Source organism: Apteryx mantelli, chromosome 2 (assembly GCF_036417845.1).
Source record: "Apteryx mantelli isolate bAptMan1 chromosome 2, bAptMan1.hap1, whole genome shotgun sequence".
NCBI classification, from domain to species: domain Eukaryota; kingdom Metazoa; phylum Chordata; class Aves; order Apterygiformes; family Apterygidae; genus Apteryx; species Apteryx mantelli.
Window position 1 is genome coordinate 84894883 of NC_089979.1, and position 19000 is coordinate 84913882.

General features: G+C 37.3%; 1 protein-coding gene across 3 annotated transcripts in view; it reads left to right on the plus strand.

The window, feature by feature from the left end:
* Positions 1-19000, plus strand: part of CDH12 (cadherin 12) — a 235344-nt gene that overhangs the window by 99619 nt on the left and 116725 nt on the right. For all 3 annotated transcript variants that reach the window (XM_067290983.1, XM_067290982.1, XM_067290984.1), the window contains exon 3: positions 5112-5406. In XM_067290983.1, the coding sequence (XP_067147084.1) occupies positions 5112-5406 (295 nt within the window). The remainder of the gene's footprint in view (positions 1-5111; positions 5407-19000) is intronic.

Genomic DNA, 19000 nt, shown 5'->3' on the forward strand with positions numbered 1-19000 from the left:
CTCCCCTTTTCTTTTCTCTCCCTCCCTATTTCTAATTGTATACAGCCTGAGAATTCAGAAAGTTGACCAATAAATTCCTAAAACAATTTTTTGGCATCTGTGTTGCTGTCAAGTGAATATCACAGCAATACTAGTGAACGTCATGGTCCTTGTTCTTGCATAATCTGTAAGAGTATAGAGATTATTTCAAGTCTAGAATGTCTTGCAATTTATTAAGTTTCTATTGCTTCTGCTTTCTTTACCTGTGTCTGTGAATTTACAAAGCATTTTGACTTTCCAAATCATTGTATGTCACTGCAAGTTATTGAGGTGTTTCAAAAGAAGACGTCCAATTGAGCATCAGATGCTTAGGATACTGAGGAACAGCTCAATACTGAAGAACAAATACTTTTGACCCATACTGCAGCCTGTTGAATTTAGCTATGAGTCTACAGCAGTTCTTGAAGTGCATTGAGCTAATGCATTTTTTGATTTTTCATGTTTTCAGATGTAATATAAAATCATCTGTGCATGTGTATGAATTCTTGAAGTGACACTGAGTTAATAACACTTACTGAGTTATTGAAGCGGTAAGATTTTAATTCAGTGAAGTACCTACTTGTTTTAAGACGGTGATACAAAGTCTGCCTCTAGCAAAATATTTAGTCATGCGTTTGTTTTATTGACTTCAGTTAGACTCACCTTCTTCAGACTCAGGATGTACTTAACTCATTATTAGCAATCAATAAAAGTTATTAGAGTCCACCAGATGCCACCTTCATGTTCTGAAGTTCCTAAGACAAGGTCCTTGCACATCATCTGCTTCTCTGATTTTAGGAGTGCCTTTGCTCTTTTAAAGTTCATCTCTGCTGTAGACCTCTGTCCTTTAGAAATGTACAACTATTTTCTGGAAAAGGGGGGAAAAGGAGGTCTAGAAGGTATAAAACTGTAAGTCACAAAAGGAGATATTAGACCAAAATGCAGCTGTTATGGCCCCATGAACTCATACCATTGTAGTTTTTTGTATTTCAGCACATGCAAGATATAATCAAGGACGGCTATTCCTGAAATAGCAATTGTTACAGACCACCCTGTATAGTTCTGAATCTCCTTAAGTGGATGTTCTTTCTGTGTTATGATAGCACCAATTTATTTCCAGAGAAAATACCTGAAGATTTCCTTCACTGGTTTGGTTTTGACAATATCCTGTTTTTTAAAATATGCTACTACTTTTTGGAAATAATTTCAGAAGAATTTGACTTCCTATCATATTAGTTCCAGGGGTACATCATGAACCTGTAACATTAACAATTTTAAGAATTTACCAGATGAAATAAGGTGGCTTTGTTTTAAACTGTAGAAGGAAGGAAGGAAGGAAGGAGAAGAACCGCTATGGCCAGCCATAACATTTATTGCTAAAATATGAAAAATTATACTTCCTGCTAGAGATTAGACATAATTGCCTGAAAAACTGAATAAATTATTTATCCCAGAAGTGCTTGTAGCCAGTAGTCAGCATTTTCATCACCGCTGAAGAAAAATAACTTTCAAATAGCTATGGGCTGAAGCAGAATGCTAGATCACATGCACTAGTAGACTGACTCAGTCTGGCAAATCACATATTGGATATGATTCAAGGACACCATCAAAGTTTCTGTGTAGATTTACTCAATGTATTTCACAATAATCTCCAGGCTGATTAATCATATTTGATTTTTTGTCAGTCATTTCCTTTGCTATATATTTTATTGCTTGTATACATGAGCAAGACCTATGGAATGATGTATTATGATAAATGATAGACTATAAAGTTTTCTTTATAAATCATTGACTTTATTTTCCATCACAGAAAAATATTCATGATTTCTGCATGGAGTTTGCTGCAAGAAATCATTAATTCTACATTTGGGGCAGATTTGCCCAAAGATACGATACTAAAAATTGTCTCTGTGTTACTGAGATAGCGAGAGTAATAAAACAGATGTGAGCAATGCTAGAAATGAATCCTTCACGTTTTCAAAGCTTTGTGGCTTTCTTAAAATACAGGATTTACAGAGGAAACATAATAGTAAGAACAATCAGTGTGAATACAGTCATTTGTAACACACTGTAACAGTAAATTCATGTAATTCTGAAATGTAAATGTGCAGGGTTTTTTTGATTAAGACTTGGACATTTGTTCTCTTGCCCTATAGTTTTGCTCCAATAGCAGAAAAGCAAGAATTAGAAAAGAAATACAAGCAACAAGGAAACACATGATATGAGAATAAAACTACTGCTGGACATAGTGATAAAAAAAGTGGTCTCTCCCAAATTTTATTCATACTTTTCAGCACAAAAAAAAAAGCCTTTTCTTCCACTGCAGTACAACTTGTAACATATAAATCAGAGACACACTAGCAAGCACTTATTCTTTAGCCTACACTGCTTTCTGGAAAGTTTTAAACATTGAAAGTGAAGATTATTTTCTAGTATTGTGTAGGTCCAGGCAAAGCTAGTTCTCTCTTTCTGTTCTGGCATCTGAATTTCAATATTTTGTGCCTTTTATTGCTGGAGAATTTAGTTCACTTTAAATCAAAGCAATCAGCTATTTTGCTACAGTAGACCCTTTGTGATGTTGAATTGCCCCACAATTTGCATGGCTCAACGTGGATTACAAGTAAGTATGCATTTGCCCATCGTCCAGCAATGGCATCTGAGGAGTCTGTAATACAGTCGGCAGATTAGCATGATTTGATGGAATAAATGCAATGTGTCAGATCCCAGCTAATACAAAGCAATACAACTCGGTTGAAATCAGTGGAATGGTTCCTAGGTTATGCTAGCTGAGTGGTACTTGTGAACCAGACTAAACACATCCATAACTGTAGAATTGTTAATTCTGCCAGTTATAAGGCTTTTTTGCTCCAATGCATTTTGCAACAGCTATGCTTGTGCTTGTCTTCATATTTCAGTTTCTTTTCACTCTTCCTTTTTCTTAGGAGCCCTTGTTTTTCTTTTTCCTTGTTATACTTTTCTTTTTTTTCCCCCGACTATGGGAAACAACTATAATTATTTCTCTGCAGTAAAAGCCAAACACTTGGCTACCACATGCAATGCACCCCGATTTGTTACTAGTTGAACATAAACTCTTCAGCTGGCAATCAGAAAGGCACTCAACCATCTCAGCTTTAGTGCCAAGCTTGAGGACAGGAGATGAGAGCAGATATTCTTCCCTGTTTACAAATCCCTGCTTAGATATCACAGTCTTTTGCTCTGTGGTGTTCATATTTCCAGGAGAATGGAACAAGGTGGACTCCACAATAAAGCCTAAACATGCACTGTTTAAGAGAGTAATGCGCATAAGCTGATGGTACAGTTCCCTCTGTAGAATTGTATTTTTCCTCAGGTTTTCTCATCATTGTTTTTATTTCTATTTTTTTCACTCTATGTGTGTCTTTAAGCTTGCATATGACAGTAGAGATAAAATATGAAGTTTTAACTGACCAAGGTATAATGGAACAGCAGGATGCTTGTGAGCCACTTAAGTTAAAATGATGAGGAAGAAAGAGACATTAATTATCTCAGACTGCATTAGCTTTTCATTTCGCAAGCAAGGAATATTTAACTCCCAAGGAGAAGAATTAACTGCCTTTGAATCTTTTCACAGTGAACCAGTGCTCAAGAAGAAAAATGCTTTACTTCAAACTGGTGAGATGATTTAAATCCCATGTAGGGGGCAACTAGGTGAGAGATCATACATCTCTGTATATTCGCTGAGCAGGAATGATAAGCTGAAAAATAGACAGAAGAGATTATGTTCATGTTCTGTCTGTCCCGCAAACCATGACCTCCTCCACAGTCACAAGGACCTATTTTCAATGTCAAGGCAATAGCTATAAATGTTAATAATCTCCTTTACCTCTTTCTGTGTAGCTTAGCTTCTTGCGCCATTACCAAAACCATTTAGTTTCTCAATAATTCATCTTCAGCATAATCTTCTTTCATGTCCCATGTTTCCTCTATTGCGTTTCACCTTGGGCAGTACATCATGTAAACAAAGTCTGTATCCATAATCTCTTTACTATATTGCTTAAGAAAATTCATTCTTGAAAACTCCATTCAAACATGTGTCCATTGCAGTAGCTCTCTTTAGTCCTCATTAGATGGGACAAGCAGGGGAGTATTTTAAAAGCTATTTCAGCATCAGTGATATAACCTTGAGTGTCTGTTCAAAACTTTCAGTTGTGTTTAAAGGATGAGCATGAATCAGGTAAAGGTATCTGAGAAAGAAGTTCATCATACTGTATTTCTATTTTAATAATTCCTGCATTCAAAATAGTGTTTAAGGCCACATTATAATAGACACTGATCAGTCAGACAAAACCCTCCACAATCTTTGTATTCCAGTATTTTATCAAATTGAAAATAAGAGATTTAATATACTAATAAGCTATAAAATGTGTATATGAGTATTTGAGGCAGAAATGATTGAGTTAGAATTGACTTATTTTTCGTTATTCCTCCAATGAGCAAGAGAACTCTTGTGCTTCACACTGCCCTGTGAGTATCTGAGAAGGGACAGAAATAAATGATGAAATATTTGTGGAGATAAGGTGGTATTTATTAGTTCTGCTTAGTGCTTCCTATAATTAAGGAGCGGTATATTGTCCTTTTTAGACCAGGTTTAAAGTTGAGTTTAGGATTTCAGCAAGCTCTTCAGTGTGGAATGAGAATTAAGTATTTCCCCTGTACTTTTGTGAAAACCAAAAGCCTGTTAAGGCTTTTGACACCCTCCATGTCATCTCATGTTTGTTTTATGTGGTTATTGGTGTTTTTCCATCTTTGGTCTTAATTTTCAATTTCTAACAAATCTGAAGCCCTGCTTCCTTGCAGTTTTAGTAGTGAACAATGTTCATGGCTGAAAGCAGATAGAATTTTGAAATGCTCTCTATCCTAGTTATTAGATAGAGGTAAATATATTAATTACCATACCACCCACAATTTTTTCTTGCCCTTACTGTCAATTAAGGGCTTATAAAACCATTTCCTCTAATCGCTTACATTACATGTAAGAAAAAAATAAAAATATTTGTGTTCCAATGTAGAAAAAGCCATTAACGATCTTTTTCTTCCTTTTTTTTTTTCTCAAGCTTCATTCTGACTTGGACAAGGGAGTGGGCACTGTTAAATACACCCTTTCAGGAGATGGTGCAGGCACGGTTTTTACCATTGATGAGACTACAGGAGACATACATGCCATAAGGAGTCTAGATCGAGAAGAAAAACCTTTCTACACACTCCGGGCGCAGGCTGTTGATGTTGACACCAAGAAACCACTGGAGCCTGAATCTGAGTTCATCATCAAGGTGCAGGACATTAATGATAATGAGCCAAAGTTCCTAGATGGGCCTTATGTTGCCAGTGTCCCAGAAATGTCTCCAGTGGGTGAGTAAGAAGCTTTAAACACTTGATAACTAATTGCATATTACTTAATTGTCTCAATGTGTGTTTCCTGCTGAGAAAAGAAAGCTGGAATGAAAACATAACTTCTAAAACTTATTATTAGAAATGTCTCACTTCGTCCTTAGAAATACACAGATTACAGTTTTATTTTAGCTCAGTTTTCATATTTAGAAACTCATTTTTCCTGAAAGTCGGTGAAGATGGAAGATGAAAAAAGGATTTTCAAGAGCAATACCCTGGGGTCTAGGGATTCTTTATACTCCCAGCTGGTATTTTGCGTGATGAAGTGTATTCTCCTCTCTTCCTAGTTAGTGTTAACTGTTTGCTATGGAGAATTAAGTGGTACAGTAACATCATGCCATTTACTGTTTCTGTCTATGCTGCTTTTAAAGTGCTAGAATACTTGTCTGATCCCCTAATTATGAATTAGGGGAGGATTCTTTATCCAAGTCCTACTACCCTGTGTGTGATGAAAGTAATGATTTTCCTCACTTGGTTCTCCACAACTGAAGAATTAAAGTCAGAGAAGCTCATCAAGAATGGTCTGAGGTCTAGAAAACCTATGTTCAAGAAAATATTGAGTGCATTGGATTCTCAAGCCAAAAGAAGAGATGGTTGAATGGAAACATGATAGGTTTTCAAATATATAAATGCTGCTGTATAGAGGAGAGAATGGTTTTCTTTACAAAGAAAAGTGGGCTATAGTAAGGATAGTGAAGCACTGGAATAGGTTTTGGATTGGGGAGTTTTCACAACATGATAAACGTTTGTCAGGAGAGGCATAAATAGCATTGATCCTGCTTTGGAGCAGGAGACTAGACTAAATGAGCACCGCAAGTCTCCTCCTGATCAGTGATTCTCTAATGGTCCTAAGCAGTGTGTTTGCAGTAGAAACATGCTGCTTGTGTCCTGCTGCCAGTCGGCACTTCAGACTTCTCTGTGGGCAGCGGAAATTAATCCCATTCTGGCCTGGGAGGCCTCTAACTTACAAATGTTAGTTTCTACTTATTGCCATTTCCTCTCCAAAGCTGAGATGTGAGAATACTCACAAGTCAGTACTAGTACATCGTTTAATACTCCCTATAGTTGCTAACAGTTACAAAAGTTTTCTGGCTGTGAAATGTACAGAGGGTTTCTGTTGGCCCTGCAGCTATGCAGCTTAGGTAATGAAGTTTTGAAAGACAATCCAGGAGGCCACTAGCTGTCTACACAAATTATTATATGGAATTAACTGGGCAATATTTTAAATTTTGTGATAAGATGTGATAAAATGTGATTTGAGTAGATAAGAAGAGATGACATTCTGATACCATACACATGTAGAGTTCACTATAGTCACTTATAGAGATGCATCTATAGATGCAACTGAATATTTTGCATCATGCATCAATTTATTCTCCTTTGGAAAAGCAACAGTTGACACCATGGCAAAAAGGCATCCTCTTGATCTGCACATTATCCAGTTGCATTCCCTACCTCTAGAAGAGTTATTCATAACAGTTTTTATTTTCCTCTGTAAGCAAAATTAAAAATGGTTGAAAATTGGTCAAGAAAGTCTTTCAAGGGAGGGAAATAGTGCTCTAAATGGAGGCCTAAACTCCAATTAGTGGTTACTAAAGCAGATAACAATTTTAGCTGCTGGGTTCTCTTGCAGCAACAATATACAGAAATGCCTGATGTCATCTGTGATGTGCCAGGAGACTGTACCTTCTCAGATGTAGGTCTCACCACTGTTACCCATGTTCTTGCTACCTTACGCAAGTGCCGATTTCCCAGAGGATCTTAAGCTACTGCTCTCTACCATCAGTACCCTTTAGCTCCACCTATAGAGATGCCCACCACTGTCTGAGGCTAACATTGAAACATTTGATTTTTCAGCTGGTGAAGCATATGGTTGTCTTGGCTCTTCCTCTCCTCTATTTTTTTACACTTCCATTTTCTAGTTTTCAATTGCAAATTCCCAAATGTCCTAAATTTCACTTACTGTATTTTTTGCAAGTGTGTTATGAACTGCACTCATGAACATTGTTTGACTTTTGTGGGAAGTCCACTACAACATGAGCTGAAACTGGATTTTTTTTGTCCCGTGTTAGTCATTTTCATGAGTCTGATGAGCTGTTGTGACCAGTGACTAGCTGTCTTTTATACTCACAATGACACTTCCACAAAAAGATTAACTCAGGTTTACATAAGCTTCTCCTAGGGCCTTCTCATTGGTAATGATGAGCAAAATATAAAAGGTTGAGTTATTATGTAAAGGGCAATGGAGGAGCAAAGAAGCTAGTAAAATTCCCAAGACTTAACACCCAACTGTAATGCACGGTGCATATTCTTTTTGGACAGTGAAATAAAGTGAATTATTTAGAACACCTTTGAAGGACCACACTTCACAGTCATAAGAAAGGACTGCATGGAGCTAGGAAGCCTTGAAAAAAGAGATGTCCTTCAGACCCCTTACACACATTTTAGAAGTTTTCATGGCCACACTGTGCTCAGTTTTGTAATGTCTCCTGCCTTCATACTTATTGTTATTACTGTGGCTCCAGTGGCTGAAAGAAATGCCTTAGCATTCCCAGATTCATAGTTCCAGTCACGTATCATATGCCGTATCAAATATCAAGGTTATCCTGGACCCTGATGATCTTTTATTGGAAAAGATACAAAAAGATATAAATTCCTAGAATACTCAATATCTGTTTTTCTGTCCCATAGGTAAGTTTTAACAATATCTATCACATCCAACTTTCTCAGAGTATGTTTTCTGAGAACTTTATCTTGTTATTTTAGGTGGAAATTTAATTTTGTCCTTCAAATTCACAGTGAGTTTCTGTTAGAATTTTTTTCTACAGTTTCTGTACACTGATTTTTTCCCCTCTAATCCATACCACTCCAAAATGATAAAAAATTTTGATAATGAATATCTTTTACCTTTTTCTGAAGATGACGTACTTTAGGTTTGCCATTTTTTACTTAGTGGTGCATTCCTTACTGGAAACCAATTTTTTTCACATGCTTTTAAACCAGAAAAGATAACATTAGCAGGATTTTTACTGTGTTCTAAAACTCCACTTTAAGACCATTACAAACCAGGACACTTATCTGTCTTATGCCAAAGGCTTGAATGGCCAGCTAGCACCACTCCTTTCATATATGCACCCTATTCTGCTTTTGTATGAAGAGAGCACCTTCTATCACAAAGATAAGCAAAAAGGTCTTCTCTTGAAAAAACCCTTGACTGTAGACTGGTGTATCATGCAGGCTATTGTACTCATCTATGACTTCCATTATTTCTGATATTTTCTAAGTGTGCGTACTTTATGCATTGTAATGGAAGGTTATTGGTGCCTTTCTTCAAAGGTACAGTTTGTTGCTCATATTACAATTAGATTTTTTTTGCAGAGTACTTTCTGGTGAAGCATTTATTTTGGAAAGGACAATGACATGAAATTCCCTATAGAGAAACTCAGAGGATGGAGTCAGGGTATAACATAAAACTAATTTTTTAAGAACACAAATTACTATGCTGTTATCCTATGCCTGATAAGAGTGTTATAAAAGTTTACAGGCTGGACCCCTGATTTTTCTTCTAGTATTAGATTAGTTTTGCAAATATCTTTATTTGAAATTATTGTCTTGATTTAATAAGAGTTCCCAAATGTAGCCCAAACCATAAAATGGAAATCTCCATGTATGAGGACTGAGAATGGGGTTTGCAATTTCCCCATTTGTAAGTTAGTATTGGCAAAATATGTTGTCCTTAAGTATACTTTAATAAACTGTGTTGCTGCTTCCAGGGGCTGTGCCAGCTCCTGTTGCAATATAGCTCATGTAAGCATGCAAATACTGTATATGGAGAGTTTAAATCAAGGTTATTCCCTTATTAAAACTATCACTCCAGATGACTGAGAGTAGGGGCATACCAGTGTTAAACACACATTCAAGGAAAGATCTTATTACATGTTTTTATTATATTTTATGGACAAAAATGTGCACAGAAATACATCTGCATTTCTAATGCATTTTTATCACTGAATATGCTGATTCTGAACAATCATATAATCAGCAATGTGTTATATGTGACAAACTAATAACATCTGGTGTCACAATTTACAAATTATTTTCTAAGGAATTTCCATTATTCCTCCATACTTATATACAGACCAGCTAGGTCTGTACTAAACCTGTCAATTCCATAACATACAGATTCCATATTCTTAGGCAATTTCATTTCATACCTTTCCACTAGATTAACTCTTTATTGCTTAGGGGGCTCTACAAAATACAAATCACTATTGCAATTATGCTGCCTTTTTAGTTATTAATTAATGTGTAGTGGAATATGTGTACATTAAATAGCTATATTACTGATTATGCTTGGATATTCTATTTGGTACTTTGTTGTTACTACACTGTGACACTAAAATGGTCAATGACACTAAAAAGCTGATGTTAGGTTATTTTAACTGGGTATCCTCCATGGTGCAAGGCAGGTACTTGAATAGTGTTATGGATATGCTTCCCACAGTACTGACTAAAAAACAGTCTCTATAAATTTTATGGCAATTTTCCTTTTGAAGTGAATACTTCATTATGACTTATATTTAAACATTAACAAATGGACCATATGTTTAATGTATCCATCTATGTAGTTTTACGTAAAAGGATTATAACATATAGAAAACTAATCTGAGGAACTGGTGGGTAGGTAACAATTCAGGAGCCTGCACACTAGTTTGGCATAGCCCAGGATCTTGTGCCTGAGCTTAGCCAGAAGCTTATACTGAGCAGAGCCTGTGGAAGGACTGTAAAGCATGGAGCAAATGCAAAGTGATCCTTCATATATATTCCTGGCTTCTGGCTATGCATTAGTAAGGACTTCCAAAAGCGTATTGAAGCTGTTGTAGAATATATTTCTATGGGCATTTGTAGAGGTCAAAGACATTTTTAAATGGAATTGCACAAATTCATGGAAAGATATCCAACAGTCTAATTTGTGCAGCCTCTCTCGGCAGCCCTTCCATGTCCATCCGGGTCATCATCTACATGCCTTTTCTAGTGCTATCAAATCCTCAAAGATGGTGATGGAATTTGGATGTAGTGTTCAAGATACAAACATACTACAGATTTGTACAGTGGAATAATGATGGCTCTGGTTTATTCTGTGTTCTTTACCTAATAATTCTCATCACTCTTTTTCCCTCTTTTGTTCACTGTTGATCATTGAGGTGATATCTTTGCAGGATTTTCCAAAATGATTCCAAGATCATCTTTCTAATAGTAACTGAGCTAGAATGCTTCTCTGTGAAAGTACAGAGAAGGCAGTTTTTCCCATGTGTGTTACTTTGTATTTCTTAATGTGGAATCTCCTATGCCCAGTTAGGGCTTAGTAAATTAAGACCCCTCTGTAACACTTTGTAGTCAAGCTTTGGGTTTGTCAAGCTGTCACCTGCTTATGCATTCTCTATTCCTGGTAATTTATTAATTCAGATCCGAGTGAGATTCCAGTGGTAACCTTCCACCAGAATAAAAACTGACCGTTTATACCTACCATTTGTTTTCTATTTTTTATTTGTATGTTATCTTAGAAGAGGCAGGTCTTTCTCATGCTATTGATTTTTTAAGAGCCTTTGATTAGCCTCCTTCCTGAAGGCTTTTTGGAAATTTAGATTCTGGTTATCTGTGCAAATAATCAAGAGCTGCCTAGACATTGATTCACCCAGTCCTACTAGATTTTGTGAGGAGTGTTGACTCCTCCCTTGTGGGATCATATCCCCATGTCCTCTAGTCAGTACTTTGTTATAGAGTCTAGTGCCTGGGTCAGGCCTGCTTCCTACATTGTATAGAACACTTTTCAGAAGAATTCATGTCACATAGTCATCTTTCAGTTTGCTGTTCTGGGGCTGTGTTAAATGACAATTTACACACTGCAGTTGATGTTTCAGCAGTTTCTCGCTTAGAATTACTTTGCTAATTACATATCTTGTCTTTTTTATTCATTTTTTTAGTTGTCGATAGAAAGTTACTGCACTGATCATCAGTCTAAGTGTTGTAGCCATTGTAGACAAAGCTGTGTTTTTAGGAATGAGCAGAAGGAAAAGACAGTTATGGCTGCTTAGCCTTTTATTACAGAGTCTTTCCAATGTATAAGGGGCATTGCACACAAAAAGCAGTGAGATGTTGAGAGAAAATTAGAAGTAGGCAGTAAAAGCTTTTGAAACAAAAGTGTTTCTTGACATTGTGATAGATCACTAGGCAACCTAGAGAGCTACTGTGAAAAACCGTACAGACAAAATCCTTTTAGGTTCAGAAGGGTGAAAGAAAACAATGCAGACAGTCAAAGCTGGCTTGGTCAAAGGATTGTGGCTATTGTTATACCCACTGTGAGTTTGTTTTCATGCACCCTGGCAGTTGGATATTGTCGCCAAAATGAGAAAACTTGACAAATACTGTTGGCCAGGAGAGTCCATGTAAAATGCAAGCTATGATGGACAGAACCCTACATACAAACATGCAGCAAAATGTCTGAGAAGATTTCGCCATTAATAAGTGAAACACTAGATAAATGTTTTCTGCTAGCTGGTTTCATGTCCCAAAAATGTCAGTGTCTGTGTTAAATTCATGCAAAGCATATGAGTCTTACTTCATGTACATCTGGGCATACTTTATTGTGTTTAACTGGATGTGCGCAAAATCAAAAAAAAAACATGTCATGGGAGATACAACCAATATGTTGCTATCCAAACTCTGCCTTTACCCCAGCTCAGTAGCGTAAGTCAGATAACATTTTATATTTGATCACACCCAAGTCTTTAGATGCAGACCTCTTTATGAGGTTAACCAAGTAATACTTTCATTATTAAAACTCAGCTATTTGGTTTATCTCTAAATGTGTGTGTTGGCTATTTTTATTATGCTGAGTATTAGTTCCTTTAGTATATACTGAAAAGCTTTGTATTGGTACTATTGGTACTGCATTGTGATTTGCATAATCATCTTTAGGTTCAAGATACGTTTCATGAGAGTTGTTAGGATTCTGTGGGGGTTTTTTTGTCAGTGATGCTACTGCTGAGAGGAAGGTATTGGTATGTTTTAGTGTAGTATTGAGAGATGTAGGAATTGTTTCTATACAGGCATACAGCATATCTAAACATAAAACATGTTGTATTGAAAGTTGTTTTAGGAGCCACTGATCAGCTGTAAATGTTAAAAATTAACAAGAAGTTGCTTTTTCCTTACCACAAAATGACTCTAAACATTAAATATCTTTTCAGTAGGAGCTGTTCTTTTGGCCACCAAGTGGTTTTAAACATTAAATATATTTTTAAAGTATTACTTTTCTCAGCCACTGAGTGACTGTAAACATTAAATATGTTTTATAAAAGCTGCTTTTCCAGCTACTGGCTGAGTGGCTATGAACATCATTTTTCTATAAAGTTGCTTTCCAGCCACTGAGCTATTTTTTTCTTTTAAGCTCAGTTCTATTTATAATTTTTCAATGAAGAAAGTAAGTGCAAGTCTTCACTGGCAGCAGGCAGCTCTTCATTTATGACAAGCAATCATGTCCTAACCATCTTCTCATAAAGACACTGCAGGTAATGAGAACCAGCCAAAGTTTAAACTGATTTTAATGGATAGTTTGCATGGACAGTGTGTGCATATCCAGTGTTCTCCTCTCCCACTTTAGTATATAGCACTGAAGTAAACAAAAAGAATAAAAGCAGACACGAGTGATATTCCATACTAAGATAAATGGTCCAAGAAATCCATCACTGATGGATTGTGTGAATCAGTAAAGTCATCAGCCCTAGAGGAGGACAAAACAGAAGGCAAAATAGTCTCAGGATTGCTAAGCAAATGGGAATCAACAAACCAAGTATGATTAAGGGCTTTAATTCTGTGTGCAGGAATAACTCCATGTGGCAAATTAGATGTAATCCTAGGAAGGTTTGAAGGGATAAGAAAAGTGTTCATGAGAATCTGGCTTAACAGGAGCTAAAAGGAAAGAATCACTGATCACAGATATTCTTTTAAGGACAAATTATTCTCTGTTTGGAGAACTCTGTAAGGTTTAAAGTTTACAGCAAAGGCACTGCAGATAAAAATAATACCTTAGGAAAAAAAGATCTACATAAAATAGAGGTCTAAAAATATCTGCAGAATGAGGAACTGCACATACTAGGGCATCTTTAAATGACATGCCAGCTAATTAAGTAAGTGTATCTGTCTGCAGATCTTAGATTTAATGAATCCTGGATACTTAACTTTCCTCCTATTTGTAGCATAGACAGGTAAGGCAACCCGGTGCCTATGCCATATACCTAAACTATTTCCTAACTAAAGAACCATTAAGGGTGTTGTTAGGATATAAGCTCAGTGCCCCTCCCATCTTTGATCAACCTGGATCCCAGCAGAACTGGTTAAATGCTTTCCAGAGGAGGCATTTTTAAGTTTCTGTAGAACTGAAAGATGCAGACATGCAGTTCTGTCAAAATGCCTCGTGAAAACCCAGACGGCAGCCTGGTGAGTCACCCTCCAGGTCAGCTACTGACTGACAAACTAAACAGGTGGTTCCCAAATTAATAGGGAGGTATTCTTTATATGACCTGGCAAGCTAGGCAGGGCGTAGACCCCCCTCACACACATACACGCTCCCACCAGCAACTGGCTGTCTAGGGATCCCGTGAGCCAGGCAGTCTTCTCTGGAGCTGGGAAGCTGCCTGGTTTGTCTGCTCCCTGGTTTCTCTGCCACGCAGTCGATGGCAAAGCAGTTGCCATGCTTGCTGGGTGACCTCATCAGCCTGCAAACTGCACAGGTCCTCAACTAAGTGGGAGGAAGACCAATGGAGAATAGAACCAACCATCCTCTTTGCTAAAACCTCAGCAATGCCAATATTGTTTTCTGGGTTGTGCCAATATTTTTTTTCTGGTTTGGAGCGGAATGAAATGAAAGGACAATATCATCCCAGAAAAGCAATATTCCACTTTCTAGCCACCTTTACTTGCCTCTTATGCCTGGGCACTTTTTGCGCAGAAGAGAAATCAGCAGTAAAGGTAGAGTCATTGAGGTTTAGAGAGAAAAAACCTGGAAGTAGAGGAGGTGTTGATTTTGGAAAGGTACGAAGGTGGACAACGATAGCTGAAGAAGAGGAAAAACTTTACACCTGAACAGAGCTCCTTTCACAGGAGCTGTTGGAGAAAACTGTAACAACATCTTTAATACTGTCTTGGACTTGATTCAGACTGGCATTTCTGAGGAGAATACTATGGATTCTGCTAACATTCCTCAGGACTATCCTTTTATTTTTATAAGAACCTTAAATGATATTTACTCATACCAAAGTATGAGCGTTCTTATGGAACAGTCATGAGAGAGCAGGGAAATGGCACAAAGCAGAGGGACATCCAGCAATAACTGCCCAATACACCAATTTGCACCAGTCATTGACTGAGACTATCGTTACAGATAATCTCAGATATGTCATTTAAATTAACCATTTGCATCTTGGTACACAGTTGTTTACAACTGATGATTTTCACTGGAATTAATTTCTTGCCTGGTAATCATCCCATTGAGGCTGACATGATATTTTGGGGATATAAATTTTAGTTGGTAAAGGATAATATGAATCCCAACAGTCAATCCAGTCATTACCAGATCAGGAAATCTACAGCTGGAGAACTTCTCTCAAATCATACCCTTCATCTTCCATCTATGTTTATTCGTCTTAGTACAGCAAGCATGAATTTTGCCATTTGGTGTGATCTAAAGGAATATCCTAACTTATCTGAAACATATCATAATTAAGTAGACAGGTTTCCTGTGCCATAGGAACATCAGATTAGAAGTCTATCTATCATCCTGTCTCTGTCAATGGATGGATCTAGAGGCTTCAGAGGAAGTTAAACACAAATTTAGGCAGATTATTATGTCACGGTCTATTTTTGTCCAAACTCACCTTACTTATTTATTTTTAACAGCCAGAAAGGTAGTTCTTAGGTTGTTCATATGCATGTCAAAAAATTCTCTAATTCCCATCTCATTATGTCTAGTGACAAAATATTCTATAAATGGACAATGTCCTTCTACAAGGCATTTCCTTTCCTTATTTTTAAAGTTTCTGACTTTAAATTTGAAAGACTGAACAGATGATTTAGCTTTGGTACAATCCTATCTACTGCATACAACTCTATTATGCCCTTTTTGTCTCATTTCTAGATTAAACCAATGAAATCTTTAAAATGCTATGTGGAAAACTTTTCATGTCTCTTGACCATTTTCACTGCTTGCCTCTGAGTCCCCTTTATTTCTGCTGTCCTTTTAGCAATAGGGCAATAGTAATCAGTAATTTCAAAAGAGAGAATTCAGATGAGAAAGATGCCTGACGGGCAGGTTCAAATGCTCAAGCTTGCAATTTATAGTCTTGCAAGAGATGATACAGACACAGATGCTCAAACTATCAGCCCCGCTTGCTCCTTCTTTGGTTCAGTAACTCCAAATTCATCCACTTTTTCTTGCTACTTCCACTCTGTATCACCTCATGCCTGAACACAAACCAAACCCTGTCGGACAGCTTTTGGGAGATGTTTGATAGTCCCAGGGTTTTTTCATGGTTCTTGCATGTGATTCTGAACGAATCCTCTATTCACAGGTTTTAAATCCTAAACCAATATTAATCACTGAGCATAATCCAGTGGGACATAGCACCTCACTGCTCAAACAACAGATGATCCTGTGTCTTCAAAAGATCACCCAGCTGCTAATACAGCAGAAAAAAAAAAACAAACAAACACCTCTTTCCCTGGTTGAGTAGAAAAAATAGTCTTAGTATGATATACCAAAGAGCTATGTTTGATAGTTTTATTTGTTGTACTGGTGGGGGAATAAGAGGAGGGTACTGTTTACATTGTGGATGGGGAGGGAGTGGCTGAATATATGTAAATAACTGCTTTTATTTACCACAACCCAGATTCAGACACTAGTGTACTAGGAATTGCTCTAACATAGAATAAGAGATGATGAATTCTTATGTCAGCTTTTCTTTATAACAAATAAACAAAATAAAATCCTAGCCTTTCATTCTGAAGAAAACCTTTCATAAATGACCTGAAAGGTGCCAAGACGCTGGGCTATCTGTCTGCATCAAAGGATGGCAGGGAGGCATCAGCATCTTAAATTCCAAAATCCACATGAAGCTGGTAATTGAACTGGCAGGTTATGAAAAAGGAATCCTTTCACTGGGCTGCTGCACAGCAATAAGAGAACTCTGAACTGCTGATTTAAAGGAAAGATATGAGATAAGAACATCACCAGCACATCCTACTGATTTACTGTAGAGCTGTGGTGGTGGCAGTTCAGCAATACCTGTACTGCAGTCTGGAAGCTTTACATTTTAGCCACTTTTATCAATTTACTTTAGATGGCACAAGGGAACAGTAACAGCAAAGGCAGCATGGGTTTCATGGCAGTGTAATACGAGGGATGCTGGGTACTAACTCACCAGATACCTTGCCTGGATGTTCATAAAGATACATTTCCAGTGCTACTGTTACCCAGACTGGCTACGTTAAAGCTGATGTGAGCCTTCCTATCCATATTGCAAATGTGTTTTATGGCTAAAGTGGACACGTGTGGACACAGTGTGCATGACGTCCGTTCTGCTCTCATCTACGCTAAAGTTTTTAGGCTTGTTAGTAAGATCCCGTTAGTGAATGTTTTCCATCAGCACATTCTCAGGCCAGACTTGTAAAGGTAATTTGTCACTGAAAGAGTTTAATAGGCACCTTGTGGCTTTTTCTTGATTTCACTAAGAGCTAAGCAGGTAAATTGCTTTGAAAACCCTAGTCAGTCTTTAAATCCCCAAATAACTTTTAAAAGCTTGAGCCTTACCACCAAGTTCCTCCAGCATGTTGAGCATCCCTTACCTAGAGGCTAGCTTATAAGCACCTAAAATTTGGTAGCATACATTAGAAATGTGAATCAAAATGTTTTGGAAGGTTGGTCCAGTGGTTGGCACAATATCTAAGGAGCTCTGACGAGATCAGAAACGTATTGAACTCTGTTCCCCACGCTACTGTAGCAGGTGATTGGGGCATGCCATGTAGGGCAAGATGTCCAGATGGATTTATTTCTCTAAATCCCAATGTAGTTTTTTAGTACCTGCCTAAACCTGGAAAAATAAATTGCTATAAATGTTGCCTAAAATGTCATCTAAGCATGTCCACATGCTGCTTGCACACAGAGCCATCTGAACTTTACACTGCTGAGCAGGTAGATGCCAATTAATGCCTAAGCACTGTCAGAATTCATAAAAGTAGATATACTTAATCCTTTTTTGAGAGCAGGTCCCGAACATTTTCCGAGTTCAGAGTTGTATGCCATGCAGGGCTCGGCTGTAGGAGAGGTTACATTTTCTTGACTTTGCAGTGAGGTAGTTAGAATACTCAAACAAGGTGCTGGAAATGCAGCTTTAATTCCTTCCTCTGTATGAGAAGACCTGAATACCCTCTCCTAATGTTTTAACCACCAGGTCAGACAGCATTTTTTGATCTTTCTCACTTCCCCCTCTTTTTGGCCTGATGAATATCTAATGATCCTACATAAAACAGATCAGCTTCCTCCTGGCATGTTTAGAGAGTGATGGTCTGAGCATTCACTTAGGAAGTAGGAGATAAGCATTCAACCACCATCTGACAGAAGAGGCACTTAAAATCTGGAACTCGCGCATCTACTGGGCATGCAGAAGAGAGCATCATCTGCTTCTGCATTTTGTCAGAATAAGGTTGTTTTAAGCTCTTAACACAGAATAGGGTGCAAAATTGTTATTCCCAAATAAACAGTTTCTGAGAAAGAAGATATCTAGGATACAACTTTTCTCATTGGTGTTTCTTGCAGGCTACAGCAACTTTTCACTACTATGCTTACCTGTGTGGATCCTATTGTTAGGCATCTGAAAAACATCAAGCATTGCAGAAAAAGCCTGCAAGCTGGTGCTTGTTGCATTTTGCAATGACTCTTTTTATGAATCACATCCTCAGCACCTCTGTGCTGTAGTTGCTATGTATAAAACCATCATGTGATGTTACTTCTCTATTTTATAGGCATATGCTTTAACATGTTGAAAATGAGAAGGGTCTTAAATACTGCAGCATAGGTGATCACATAATTTAACACAAGGAGGCAAGATTCATTGCAAGGCTTGTGTTTTAATGCATGTATAACAGAACTGATACAACATAGATGAGACTGTATATGTAAAGGAACTGGAGGAATTCACCCTGAAAAAAATTATGTCCTTTTTAATACATTTGGAAAGGAGATAGGGAAAAATTTAAGTTGGAAAATAAAAAAAACACAGAATAAAAAGCTGGGAAGCAGCCCAGAGTTACATAACAGAATATGAGTTTAATGGTAACTAAACAATCAGAGCTTGCTTAGTTTAGTGAGTTAAGATGAAAACCATGTTGTCTTTCTTTATGCATGTGGGAAGGAATGTGGTTGGATTATTAACATCCACTTGATAGCATTTTTCACAGTCCTGCTTAGTTGTGTGCCTGTTTACTATCTGATTCTCAGGCC